Source organism: Staurois parvus, unplaced genomic scaffold (genome assembly GCF_062004578.1).
Source record: "Staurois parvus isolate SC_StPar_1 unplaced genomic scaffold, SC_StPar_1.0 ptg000548l, whole genome shotgun sequence".
NCBI lineage: Eukaryota > Metazoa > Chordata > Amphibia > Anura > Ranidae > Staurois > Staurois parvus.
Genome location: NW_028318344.1, coordinates 42712 through 57658, shown reverse-complemented (window position 1 = coordinate 57658; position 14947 = coordinate 42712). Strand labels below are relative to the sequence as shown.

Here is a 14947-nt window from a genome sequence, read left to right as displayed (position 1 = left end):
CTGCGGCAGACATTCTGACACTGGGGGGAACTGACTTGGTGTCACTGACATCCCCAGTGACACCAATACAGTGATCAGTGCTAAAAAAAAGAACGGACACTGTACTAATGGCACTAGGCAGAAAGGGGTTAACATGAGAGGCGATCAAAGGGTCAACTGTGTTCTGGGTGTGTTTTACTTGGGGGCGGTGTCTGTGTGCTTCACTGTAAGCACACTGCTTTGGATGGCTGTGCTGTACCAAGCCGACAGGGAGGAGAACTGTTAGTAAACAAAACAGTTCTCCTCCCCGTCAGAGATCCTCGGTAATCACCGGTGAGCAATCACTGGCTGGGACCTGGTGTTTGACAGCTGCGGGTTCGAATGGTGGCGTGGGCAGGGCACGTGCCCCCTACCGGAAAAGAAAAATCATGTATATATACACACGTGATTTTGCGTACCCGTGACATCCTGTAGCAGTATTTCTGTAAGTAGAACTATAGGCAAATCTTTTTTTTTTTTCATTTTGGAAAAGGAAGGTTATAACCCGTCAGGTTTTTTTTTTCCATCATGTGTCCCAGTGCAGAGATTTCTCTTCACTTCCTGTCCAATAGCCAAACAGGAAGTGAGAAAAAATCATGTCAAATTAAGGGAATTTTTTAGGGACCCCCAGACAACCAGAACTAGTGTCCCCATTGGAAGATTTCCACCCTATTACTTTTCTGAGGACATCCCAATATTTAGGATTTTAGTTTACTTTTATTTTCAATGATAATGGTAAAGAGGACAAATAGAGGGGTGAATCTTCCTAACGGGGGGAAGACAGACAGCAATAAAAACCGACGAGCATTCTAACCCCTCTCCCAAAACTAAAAAAAAAAAGGTTTGGCTTTAGTTATACTTTCAGCAGTTGAACAGCAAATAACTGCTAACAGGCCTAGTGTGAAAAAGAATTGGGAACTGCCTGCAGCTCAAGAGCCATTTAAGAAACCAATACCCAAAGCCTCAGAGAAAGCATCATATAAAGACAAAACAGTACAACAGAGTAAATGCACAAGATCTCCCCACAGTTCCTCTATCTAGAGCAGTGTTTCTCAACCTTTTTTCGGTCAAGGCACCCTTTAAAATTATGGACAGTCCTGAGGCACCCAATTCTAAAATGGGGTGCCTCTAGACTGTCCATAATTTTAAAAGGGCACCCCATTCTAAAATGTGAAAAACTATTCTAATAGTTTTATATAACACAGCAATATCCACATGTGTAGAACACCCAACATTACAGGCGATTTATTCTTCCAAAGCAAATACACTTTTCCATGCTGGTACTGACTAGTATTCCAATGTTTCTCTTCTCCCTCAGTTTTTCTCCATCACTCAGCTAATGTGACCCCAGCACTGATGGAGAGGGGCAGGGGAGGGTAAAACTAGGATGCTGTGCAGGCAGCTGACATCCTCCTTATCAACTGATGTCATTGGATGTCAGGATGCCGGCGGCTAGAAAGTCATAATGGTGCACAATGAAAACCTGTGGCTTTGTGTAACTAAAAGGCAGTCTTGTTCCACCCTCTGGCTTGTATACACGTTTTGGGCAATTTTTAGGCATTTTGCCAAGGCACCCCTGAAGAAACCTCAAGGCACCCTGGTTGAGAAAGGCTGATCTAGATCAGAACAAACTCTCAGCTACAAGCATCATATACCTTTTCATTAGAACAGGGAGAAGATCCAGGCTAACAGTACAGCAATTATCATACATCAATTCACATGGATAGGTACCAGAAAAAAATGCAGAGGCTCAGCATCAGTGTTAATGTGCAAAGTGCAAAAAAATAATCAGAAAACAAACCTATAGAAAAGTGAAAACAGATAAAATAGACAAGTCAAATTACAAAGGTCATAGATGTGCAGAAACCTACACAAAATACACAGCCCCTCTATACACAAAAGCAGAAATAGAAGTGCTTAGATAAACAGTGTGATCTTATAAATCTCTTCTTCAAACTCCAGTGTTCACAGACACTCCACATACTGTGCCGGATAGAAGTGTCTTATTCCCAGAGGGATCACACAGGTGGAAGCAGAGAACTGGATTCACCAGAATCAGTATTTGAGAAAGTGCTTGTTAAAACCATTCAGATCTGCTTTCACCTTGCATCTCACAGCTGGTTAATAGACTCCATCAAACATAAACGAAGGGTAAAGGTCCACAAAGAGTAGACTATTGTACTAAAGCGTAAAGAAAATTGCAACAGCCATGTGCTCAGCCTTGCTGCAAGTGCACCTCCATGAACCCAGCATGTGTGTGTTACCGCAAATGGAGTGATGTAACATTGCTTGTCCATGACCAACGTTTTCATCATTGGATGGCTTTGTCAAAATGAAAAGAAAGGGATAGGGTGCTCCTGCAGCATATAAGTTATGGTAATTGTAAAAGAAAAAGTTGAATTACAGAGAGATATGCACACTGCCACTGTATGCTATCACTGAGACTGTCCATGAAAATCATACTATTCCAGAATACCACATACAGCTTTAAGACGTCCTGCAAGAATTTAAATATTTGAAAGATTTGTGTATTCTCAATGTTGCTAGAACCAGTCTGAAAAAAAAACCCTTCCCGCTGTATGTTAATTTTTGTTTTTGCAGTGGCACGTCACCCAGGACAGTGCATAACCTCCCATGCTTTCGGGTTGCTGGTTTTCCAATTAACATAGCCACAAATTAACAAGATTTACCCTTCATAGATTTCAGTGGGATGCACCTCTAAATTCAGGTCTGATGAATTTTAAACTAGATTCCCCAAATCCTGAGCAAGTCTAACCCGGGTAGATTCGTCCATCACTAAATGAGTGGACCTAAATCAATTAACATGCTCAGTGGAGGGTTTCTAGCTAAAAGGACAACACAATCCAACTCCTCTTGTTTCTAGAAGGTCATTCCATGGCACTGCTCCACTATCCTGACAACAGGCCATACAAGTCAAGTGTGGGTATGGATCCCTCTAGGGGCTCTTCTCTTCCCACATGTACATATAACAAAAACTAATAAGGCTGCACATTGCTCTTCCAAAATTAATTAATTTAACCACTTCAATACCGGGCACTTTTACCCCCTTCCTGCCCAGGCCAATTTTCAGGTTTCAGCGCTCTCACACTGTGAATGACAATTGTGCGGTCATGCGACACTGTACCCAAACTAAATTTTTATCATTTTGTTCACACAACTAGAGCTTTCTTTTGGTAGTATTTATTCACCACTGGGGTTTTTATTTTTTGCTAAATTAACTAAAAAGACCGAAAATTAAAAAAACAAAACAAAACACGTTTCTCTGTTTCTGGTATAAAAGTTTGCAAATAATTGTTCTACATAAATTTAGGCCGAGATGTATTCTGCTACATGTCTTTGGTGAAAAAACCCAAATCAGTATTTATTACTTAGTCTGTAGGAAAGTTATAAAGTTCACAAACTATGGGATATATCTGAAAATTGATCAATCCTGAAGTACTTGAGGCCCAGAAATGTCAGAACAGTTCAGATATCCCCCAAATGACCCCTTTTTGAAAAGGAGACAGTCCGACGTATTTCATAAGAGGCATGGAGAGGTTTTTGAAGTTATAATTTTTTTGTCATAATTTTTCGGAAAATGAAATGAAAAAAATTATTTTCACTTCATTTTATTTTTTTTTTACATACGGTCACCAGTGCAGTACAGTGTCAGCATATAACTGGTGTGGAGGTGATCAGGGACACTGACTGGTGACAGTCCGGAAAAAAAAAAATATTTTTTTTTTATTATTACTTTTTTTCTTTTTAAGATTTTTTTTTTTCATATTACACTATGACCAAAGTAGTATAATGTTACCATAGTAACATTGTACTACTTTTTTTAAATTTTTTTTTTTACACAATTTAATTGCTTATAACAAAGAATTTATTTGCTATAAGCAAGCATTTAACTGAATGAAATCGATTCATTCAGCATTTTTTGTTCTGATTAGCCACAGCTAATCACATTAGACAGATGGGCTGTAATTGGCCCAGCCTGTGCATGTGATCACTGTGACCATTCACAGCTAGACACTTGTATACCATGGATGGCATGAAAGGAAGCCATCCATTGTATAAAAACTATCATGTGACCTGCTGTGATTGGTCACAGCAGGTCACATGGTACTGGCAACGGGGCCGGTACACAGATCTGTCATCTGCCATGTCTGAGGTACACGGCCGGTGACAGATCTCGCCACAGCATGACCCTGCGGGCACCCGCAAAGCTCGATCCGGGACGGAAATCATATGACACCCTCCCGGAGGGATGAGATGTTTGCCCGGCCGTCATTTGACCATAGGCTAGACGGCAAGTGGTTAAGAAAGGACACTCCACCTGCTGGCTTTTCTGACACTTCTTCCCCCTACTGGTGTGTGTCCTTACTAGTATCTATTTTTAAAACTTTAAAATAGTTGACAGGTTATTTAAAAACCTGTCAGCACAGAACTGCCCAGAGCTTCCTCTATTTTACTCGCTCCCTGATAGTGGACTGCCTTAATCGCTCAATACAATGCCTGACAAACCTCTAAAAGCAGGTCCAAGCTGGGAGGAAACAAGGATGGTCCTACTTAGAACAAGTTGCTATTTACATATCAGTGTCAGGAGGTTGCAGACAGCTCAGAGTTGAAACCTTACTACAGCTAGTACAGTAACTTATCTACAGTTTCGATTAATTTTGTTGCTCTTTTGGGCATACTTGTCTAGGCATTCTATAATCAAATGAAAAACAGAAGCTTTTAATTACCCACCAAGTTTGGCAACACATTCTTACCTTTACAAAATGGAATGCTGACAACTACCCCAAAGGCAGTCCCGACCCAGAGACGACCAGAGAACACTGACAGTGCAGAGACTTGTGCCATAGACATGCCAAAGCTGCTGGGACCTATAGCAAGAACAAGATGCACAATGCTTAATTTTTACAAGGCTCCACCATTAAAATTCTGACACAGAAGGCGCCCGGGAAACATTGTAAGAATATACAAGCACCTTTTCACTTCTAAGAATGGCTAGAATTGTGAAGTACTTCAGGCAAATTTCCTCCACTCACTGCAACCTTTGCTGTGCATGTCCCACTTAAAGTAGAACTGCACTGCATCTGAGCACCACAAACCAAAAATTCTGTTTAATTCATTGTTAATATTTAAAGAAAACTCCCCCATCCATGTCTCCATGCTTTATTTTGCTGAGAAATTTTGAAAAACACCCCATGGCATTTCTGGAAGTGGCCATCCTGAGTATGGGCAGATGATTCATGTAGCATTTACTTCCTGGAATCTATCAACCCTTATCTCAGGCATTAACCAAGCTGAGAACCCTCTATCCCTTCCTGAAGACTGCTGGGATGTATGACATAATGTGCCTAGCCATAGAAACAGGAAGTAACTGAAGAAATGTAAATAAAAAGTTTAAAACAAGTAAATATTATATACTTTTCTATTTACTAACGCTAGCAGCATAAGGATTAAAAAGTCCATGTTGATTGAGAGAGTGAAGTCCACTTTAATTCAAGACAAACAGTAAGATGGGGTGTGTGTTAAAGGGAAGTGAAGGCTTTGACAACTGTTGGATATTAGCCATTAGCAGTCCTTCAGTGGAAACATTTAAAGTGTAGTGTCGTAAAGCTGTTTAGCTTGCAGTATATAAAAAAGGACATAACTTCAGAAAACTGACCAATCAGAATACATTTTGTAACTGACCTAATTTAGATGAAAAGGCTAAAATAGGTTAAAACACTTTACACATTGCTATAACTTTTTGCCATACTTTATAAAAAAAAATGGAGGTCTTTAAAATTAAAAATAGAAGTTACTAATTTATATTACTGTATCTAGTTTCTATATTATTAAGCAGAAATAACCTATTAATAGTTATTATAAAAAAGGAGCAGCATTCCCCTACATATCTGGTGGACCTGTCCAGTGTCCAACACTTTTGGCAGCAGGTGTATCAACCCTTTTTCATCTGGTCCCTGCACTAAACCCATCTCAGGCTCTTCTCAACTGCAAGCCTTAGGAGATTTCTAAGACTCAATTCGCTATTATGACCCATGTCCTCACAGCTTCAAAACAAGTTATAGCGAAGGCCTGGCTATCACAACACATCACCATATCCAATGTTAGATCCACTGGACCATGATCAATGGAAAATTAGCAGCACAGCTCCAAAATACCATGTCAAAATTCCATCGAGTTTGAGATCCTTAGATTACAGTATTTCTTCCACGTGACTTTGACCACTGTCTCCTGGACCTGTGAGAGTCTCTCTCTCTATGCCCTGAGATGCACAATGCCCAGGATCCCATGACCAAACCTTCCCCCCTGCCTCCCACTTCTCCTCTACTACCTTCCTTCTGTTCCCCTTTCCTTTTTTTCTTCACTCCTTTCCCCTTTTTCTTTTCACTTTTCTACCTTTCCTTTCTCATGTACAAATGCTCCATGTGCAAGCCAATAGGACACCCAGTACTGAAACTGATCGACCTCTCTTGAGCTTAAACTCAGGCCAGTACTGTGGACATGTGTATTTTACCATTCATTTTTTGATATTCAGATAAAAACTAATCAATCGTGTGTCTTCATAGAAGGTTATACATTTATTGCTGTGATAAAGAATCGGTTTGTTCTTTCTTGAGACCTAATAAAAATTATTGGATAAGAAAAAAGGAGCCAAATTCTACTTTCATATACATCAGGGGTCTCCAAACTTTCAAAACAAAGGGCCAGTTTACAGCCCTTCAAACTTTAGGGGGCCAGACTATGGCCAGAGGGAGTAGAAAATGCCCTGGCATCGATGGGAGCAAGCCATGCCATAGGCTTGATTGTCAGTGGGAGTAAAAAAAATTTACATCGTTGGTGTAAACGGGAGGAATAGTGGCCCATCATCTGTATCTGTGGGAGGAATAGTGGCCCCATTGTTGATATCAGTGGGAGGGATAGTGCCCCATCGTGGTTGTCAGTGGGAGGGATAGTGCCCCATCGTGGTTGTCAGTGGGAGGGATAGTGCTCCATCATGTCAAGGGGAGGGATAGTGCACCATTGCGGGTGTCAGAGGGAGGGATAGTGCCCCATTGTGGGTGTCAGAGGGAGGGATAGTGCCCCATTGTGGGTGTCAGAGGGAAGGATAGTGCCCCATTGTGAGTGTCAGCGGGAGGGATAATGCCCCATTGTGGGTGTCAGCGGGAGGGATAATGCCCCATCGTGGGTGTCAGCGGAAGGAATAGTGCCCCATCGTGGGTGTCAGTGGGAGGAATAGTGCCCCATCTCAGGTGTTAGTGGGAGGAATAGTGCCCCAAGGGCCAGATAAAGGCAAGCAAAGGGCCACATTCGGCCCATGGGCCGCAGTTTGGAGACCCCTGATATACATTATTGTTTATTACACTTACATGACTAACAGCACCACCTGGTGTCTACAATACAGGAGTGTGACCTTTCTCCAACAGAGACATAATAAAATTACCATTAACCAAGAGAAATTACAGCTCCTCTGCTCTGTAATAACAGCAAAACTGCCCAGTCCTTCCAGCTGAAAAGCATATAACCTTTTTTAGTTGGGCTGGCCATACAAAGATGTATAATTTCTGCACTCAAAAGAGAGATTTGCCATTTACCTAAACCTGACGTAGTACGGCATATTTATAAAGCAGTGAATCTGACATTCACTGCAAGTGAATCTTCTTTGTGCATGTGTTGAAATGGCAACGATTGATTCACTAATAGTAAATGTTTGGAGAAAGTCACATTCACTGCTTTATTAACATGCTCTTTTATATCAAACTTTATTACCAATTAGGTATAAAAAAGGTAAATACATTTTCTCTCTCATCCTTTTCAGCTGCAATGAACTAGGCAATATTTCTGTTATTACAGAGCAGAAGAGCTTGATTTGCCCTTTGCTAAAGGTTATTTTATTACCATATTTGCCTGAAAAAAAAAAAAAAAGAAAAAAAAAAAAAATCACACTGTATTATATGATTGGATTATTTGTTTTAAGGCTGTTTTACACCATAGAAACGCAGTCCAGATGCGTTCCAGTGCATTTTATTCCTTTTTTTTTCACCTTCTTTCTGCGAAAAATTTATTCTGCTATCTTCTGATGCAGTAGAGATCAGTCGACTTTGTAAAGGGAAAGATTGTTTTGGGGTTAGATATTTTCGAACATTATAGGATAAATGTATTAAAGCATAGTGCATGCAGTGTATTCATTACCATATAACAATCTTGCAATGTTTATGGTTCAAAAAATATATTTATATAAATATTTACTTCTAAATTAGCCCAGTTTAAATCTTACATATTGTCGATTATTGCAGTATTTGTATGTAAAAGTAAGTTTACAAAGTTTAACACATTATATTTGACCATTTTGAGTGCTGCTAGAGCTAGAGTCCCAGTTCATGCAAGAGATATGATAAGGCTAACTAACCAAAGGCTGATCCTCACAAAGTTACTGCATCATTCTTTTAAAGAATAAGTTCACCTTTTGACCAAAAATAATAAATGCACATTTTTTTGCAGGTAAAAAAATGTGCATTTATTAATTTTGGTTGCAGAAGCCTGTAAAGGAGACTGTACGGGCAATTAGTAATAGGAAGATTCAATGAACTACCACGGTGCTGTTCTCATTGAGAACTACAAGCCGACAGCCACTAAGACTTGTAGTTCATTCATGTACAGAACACTGTGAATAAAAGATGTGGCCGTGTGGGCGGAGCCTGCGGCATTGGGAACATGTTACATGTTCCACCCTAAAAACAAGTGGAACATGTAACTTGTTCCCAAAGGAACAAGTTCCTTTCAATGTGTATTCACCATGCACAATTGGGTTACAACTGTCAAGATGACTGGCAGAGCTCAGTGATATGAAAGTAGGACAGACTTCCCTGCCGACTACAAGTATGGATATTAAATAAAATCATGGCCTCACCCAGCATTCTCTGTATAAATGGCTCCAGTTCTAGCTCCTGTAAGGGTTGACCTGACTGGGCATGGAACAGACGCAAAATGGAATCCAGCCGTACAGACACCCACACCCCATCGCCTGCAGCTGCAATATGCCGAACTTGACTTTCAGGACGTGGAGTTGCTTCAAACCATTGCTAAAGGAACCAAGCACAATAAAAATGCTGTATTCAAAGAAAATTATACATGTTATATTTAATCTTTCAGTACATTAACTGTACTACTGCATGACAAAAAACAGAAAAAAAAGAAATCACCTTCACTTTGGCGGTGCGTGGATCCACAACATATATCCGATTCCTGTAGCCACACCACACCTCTCCTCGTACAGACACAGAACAACGAATGGACTGCTGAGGTCTACCCAAGTCTATGACTTTTGGATTGTCCAAATCCCAGCTCCTAGCTGATGAAATTCATTACTTTAATTTAATACTGCTGAAATAGTCAACAATAACATCTGCAGTACTGTAGAAGTCTGAATGTCTGTACAAAACAGGCACCTTCACTTATAGTTTCTCCTCCACTCCCTTTATGGTGACCTTATATGGCGATTATTCAGAAAAGCAAGGTCAAGTCCCAGTTTGTTGGCAATAGGTTCAGATGACTATGAATTTTTTAGCCCAGTCTTTTTGTTTGAAAATTATTTATGTGTGTTGCTATACTCTGAGCAATCATACAAAAAGAACAAAAGGGCACAAAGGCCTTGTGCATTACCGGATACATCTTTATTTGGAAAGGAAAACGTCACAAGTGCATACTCACAATAGCCACTGGCTACTGCAGCAATATAGAACAGACCCTAGTGGCAGGGAAAACCTTTGAGTCAAAACGACCCTGGTGTCACTGAGACTTGCCGCTAGCGCATATCAAAGCACATACCCTCTTCAACAGAGAAAAGCTTTGGCTTTGCACCCTTTTCCTCTTTTTGAATGTATTTTTAAATATTTCTCAAGAGGGTAGCATTGGCGTAGCTCACCAGGATGTCGCTCACCAATGAGCGACATCTCATTGGTTTACATTGCAGCTCCGTTGGTCCTTACGAAGCCATTAATGCTACAGTGTTATTTGGAGATATGCTTGTGTTAGAGATCCTCTGAGCAATACTAAACCTTTGCAATGTTGCCAGATGACCAGATGACACCCAGCGATTGAATCCATGTTGCCGAATACTTTTTATATGTATAACTGGATTTATACCGTAAATTCTTGCAAACAAAGCCTGTTATTACCTTTTGCTTTATTGCTTGTCAATTAATGCAGTATGAAGGAAGGAGTATTCTTCACACCCGAAGTAACCTGACTTTGCCTTTCCCTGCCCCATGCTGTTGTAGAAACATAAATAGGAGGGTGCTTTCCTCAGACTCTTTTATATCTCAAGACCATTGTGTTATTGCATGTATTATTTTTGATTTCCTCAGACTATAAAGCTGAAATTGTACACACAGAATAATAACAGGAAATAACAAGAACAAAAAGGTAATTCACACTTTAAAACGTACCGGCATTTCTACTAAATATTGCAAGTGTGCCATCACCCAAAGTTGCAACTACGCGGTCACCGGTATGTCTGTCATGGAGACAAAAGACAATTATTCATTGACAAAAAGAAGAGAGAGAAAAGGGGGGAGAGAGAAAAACAAAGAGCAAAAAGAAAAGATGTAAGTAGACAGCCATGTAGAAAAGTGTGGATATCCTTACTAAGCAATCAAATTCACATTTTCCCAAAGTGACCTTTGGACACTGAAATCAGATTAACAAGCACAGCCAATGACTCCCACTGTCGTCTCAGCCAATGAGAAGGGAGAGTCCCCAACCAGCCAATGCACTTGTGCACTTTGCTTGATCGTGATGGGGATCAGGTAAGTATTAGGGGGGATGCTTTATTGTAAAGCGTTGAGCAAACTGTTGGCGCTATATAAATGCACGAAGGTAAAAAATCCTTGAGCTTTTACAACCATTTTAATATGAGAAACAGGACCCAATAATACTATATTGAATAGTAGATCAGAAATAAGTAGATATTAACATTACAGTAAGTCAGAATTTTAGTTTTCTGCTATTAGTTATTGATTCATCTACCCGCACCAACAGAAGCATCAGCTGGAGAACGAAGTTAGACATAATTTGTACAAATTTCTCAGTCAATAATGTGAATGAGACACCGTGCAGATTCTGAAGTACAATGGATTTATTTGTAAGACACCTGTGAAGATAATGAGGTCTCCCAAAAGGTGGCCCTCATTGTTCTCAAAATCACAAGCCAGGACATGACATATTTTTAAAAAGACATTCTATTTCTGACTCCGCGACCTTTTATTTTTAAAAAGGGTGATTTTTCTCAACATACACCATTCTAAAGCTGAAAAGAGGTACTGAGAACAGTAACAAGTAAACTGTGGTGCATGAAGACAGGAGAATGCTAACCAACTTGGGGAAAACTCTAAACAAGATTATTCTACATGTAATGTAGCTCCATAATACATGAATAAGTATCATGGTAACTTACAACTTACACAATACTATGTATGGCATCTTTAAGTTGGACTTTCTGTAGGCAGGTCCTCCAACCTGATTCAGCAGAATGAATAAATAAACTAAAGAAAAAAAAATACAAAATATTATTTTTAGAAGAAACAGGAATATTAAATTACCCACATGCCATTTCAAGTCATCATCACCTTGAAAAAAATACCTTATTTAAAAAAAAAGGTTTTCATAAACTACATACTGAATTCCAAGCAAAGAAATAAAACACGGATTAAACACACATAGATACAATTATAACTTCTTTAGCAAGTTAAACCTCTTCCACATATCAAGAACAGAGATTTACACAGCCCTGCCAGATAACAGTGAGTTTGGTGACCTCACTTTTCTACACTGCAGTAAGGCAATACAGCTTGGTCAGCTTGCCTAGCCTCTGAATGACCACTGAAAAAACAGACAAATACTGAAAAGTAATCACTCTGCTCTTTGCTCCTGTTGTGATATAAGCATGTGGCGCCCCTGCTCCACTGGATCCTACTTCGGCCCCTTTTTTCCAAGAGGAGGTATAGAAGAGGCTGATACAAACACAGATTCAGTTACATAACGGAACAGCATTTAATAATGCATTTCATTACCTTTTACATGTACTTAAATGAACTGGTTATATTTCTATCTGGTCAACTTTAACCTCTTAGCACTGGCACCTCCCGGCCCTTTAAGAGTTTCAGAAGTCGGGAGGCAGGGTTTTAGCGTCATGTGACCGCCGTGATTCGCCGTCACGGCGGTCACATGATTGGAAAAGGTCCCGACTGCAAGGGGAGATCGGGACCTTTCCGTGAGTCACGGACATATGTGCTGGGAACGCGCAGGATATGCGTTCTCAGCACATACGTATTTTCTAATGGCACGCAAATATGCGGCCACTTGGCATCAAGGCCCAGACGCCGAGAGGCTGCATATCTGCGTGCGCTCAGCGTCAAGGGGTTAAAAAAGCATCATCAGAACCTAAGCTGTACTATGGCTTTTATGAATGGCAGATCTGGCTGGAAAGGGTTGTCATAGTCGGGCACTCTTGATGAGAGACTTGGAGCGCATGCGTGAGTAGTAAACTCGCATGGTGCATGCAGGTGACATGTGCCGCCATGACACTGTCAGCCACTGCATCAATAAGACCACTATGGGTGTGTCCTCATTTCAGCTCACTTGACAATAGAAGACAACCTTCCCCCCCCCCCACATCTCTAAGCAACAGCTTTTATCTTCTGTCAGGGACATATATGCTGCTGGTTGTTGTTTCCAGAATACAGCTGACACTTTATTCCAATCCGGGGAGTGCTATGATACACATATGACTACAATGTTTATATCGCTGGGAATGCAGTTTGCGCACATCTGATTATTGTTTTATGGTGTATTTATCTTTGCAGTTTATAATGTTTCTGTTTGGGGCAGGGCCGGGCTCATTTCACTTCACTCTGATTGGTGGATGGTTTTCTTAACTAGTTCTCCTGTTTCTGTCACAATTTGTCACATGCCTGATGAAGGGGTCCTGCGAGACTCAGAACGTTGCCTTGCTGTAACTATGTGATTGTTCATTTTAACCTTTGGACCCATATTGGTTATCTTCGGTGTGCTGCTGGCATTCTCCCTTGCTGATACTGTTTGGTTCCAGTTGACGGTCGCTGCAGCAGCCATTTTTAACGCAGGAATGTGTGCGTTTGGATTGTACACTTGCTTGATGAGAGCCTGTCACAGCCTCTTAGTTATTTTAACCCCAACCGCATAGGAAATTTACGGCAACAGAGGTGGGGGAAAAGGGGAATGAAGGACAGAAGAGGATTACTATAAAAAGAAGAATCAGTTCAAGGGACATATCCTACTTACTGAAAGTTATGTCCCTTTTGCTGATTTCTCAGTTTGTGTTTGTGGCTGCACTTTAAGCAGGGAGGTTAAATGATTTCTTTGAACCACTGAGTGCTTCCTCTAGGGCAGTGTTTCTCAACCTTCTTTCAGTCAAGGCACCTTTTAAAATTATGGACAGTCTTGCCGCAAGACTGTCCATAATTTTAAAAGGGCACCCCATTCTAAAATATGAAAAACTATTCTAATAGCTTTATATAACGCAGCAACATCCACACATATAGGATACCCAACAGTAGAGGTGATTTATTCTTCCAAAGCAAATACACTTTTGCACACTGGTACTGACTAGTATTCCAGTGTTTCTCTTCTTCCTCAGCTTGCTTTTCTCCATCACTGAGCTAATGTGACCCCAGCACTGATGGAGAGGGGCAAGGGAGGGTCAAACTGGGATGCTGTGCAGGCAGCTGACATCCTCCTTATCAATTGATGATGTAATTGGTTGTCAGGATGTCGGCGGCTAGAAGTCTGTAATGGTGCACAATGATAACCTGTGGCTTTGTGTAACTAAAAGGCAGGCTTGTTCCTACCGCTGGCTTGTATACATGTTTTGGGCAATTTTTAGACATTTTGCCAAGGCACCCCTGAAGAAACCTCAGGGCACCCCAGGATGCCTGGGGACCCTGGTTGAGAAAGGCTGCTCTACTGTGTAATCTATGCATCTATAAATTTAATACAAGAACAACAGAATAATGGAAGAGCAACCAATTAAAATGTTAGAGTAGCTGTAAATACAGCAATACTATCTCAAAATAATTGCTTTATTGTTACATACATAGTAAAAAAAAAACAACCATTGGAACAGGAAATCATGGTCATCAATTTTGTTTATGAGGCTCATACAGCATATCGGGATTATTTTGACTGGCTTTTCACAAGAAACTGAAATATCATTGAATTGTAAGTAAATTGGCTTAATAATTTTATGAAGTGGTGTTGGTGTAAATTTTGTAGCATTCAAGCAAACTACAGGGCTTTAAATTTCAAAAGTGGCTAAAACAGTGGTCTCCAAACTGTGACCTTCGAGCCGAATGCGGCCCTTTGCCTGTTTTTATCTGGCCCTTGGGGCAATATTTCATCCTCCGACACCAACAATGGGGCATAATTCCATCCACTTAAAACAATGAAGGGGCACAGTTCCTCCCAATGACATTAACAATGGGGCACAGTTCCTCCCAATGACACCAATGATGGAGCATGAGTCTTCCCACCCAATGACACAAAAAAGGGGGCTCAATTTGTCTCACAAACATCAAAGATGGGGCATTGTTTACTACCACTTTTGTCAGGGCATTTTCTACTGCTAATGGCCATAGTCTGGCCCCTCTAAAGTCTGAAGGACAGTAAACTGGCCCTTTGTTTGGAAAGTTTGGAGACCCCTGGTCTAAAAAAAAAAAAAAGTGTATGGTTCACAGCAATAAAATCTTCATAAATAAAAACTTTGGCTTTCCAGTGAACACAGAACATTTTTTATATGGACTATGTTCAATATATGAAACAAATGGAGCTTTTCTAAGCAGCAAAACTTAGAGTTAATAATATGACTATCATCAGCACA

At 40.4% G+C, this 14947-nt stretch overlaps 1 protein-coding gene across 1 annotated transcript in view; it reads right to left on the bottom strand.

Moving 5' to 3' along the window:
• Positions 1-14947, bottom strand: part of LOC149451108 (C-Jun-amino-terminal kinase-interacting protein 4-like) — a gene marked incomplete at its 5' end in the record, with an annotated part of 69545 nt that overhangs the window by 14337 nt on the left and 40261 nt on the right. Inside the window, 5 exons of the mRNA XM_089690934.1 lie at positions 4794-4907; positions 8945-9116; positions 9237-9385; positions 10482-10549; positions 11496-11576. Coding sequence (XP_089547060.1) covers positions 4794-4907; positions 8945-9116; positions 9237-9385; positions 10482-10549; positions 11496-11576 — 584 coding nt within the window. The remainder of the gene's footprint in view (positions 1-4793; positions 4908-8944; positions 9117-9236; positions 9386-10481; positions 10550-11495; positions 11577-14947) is intronic.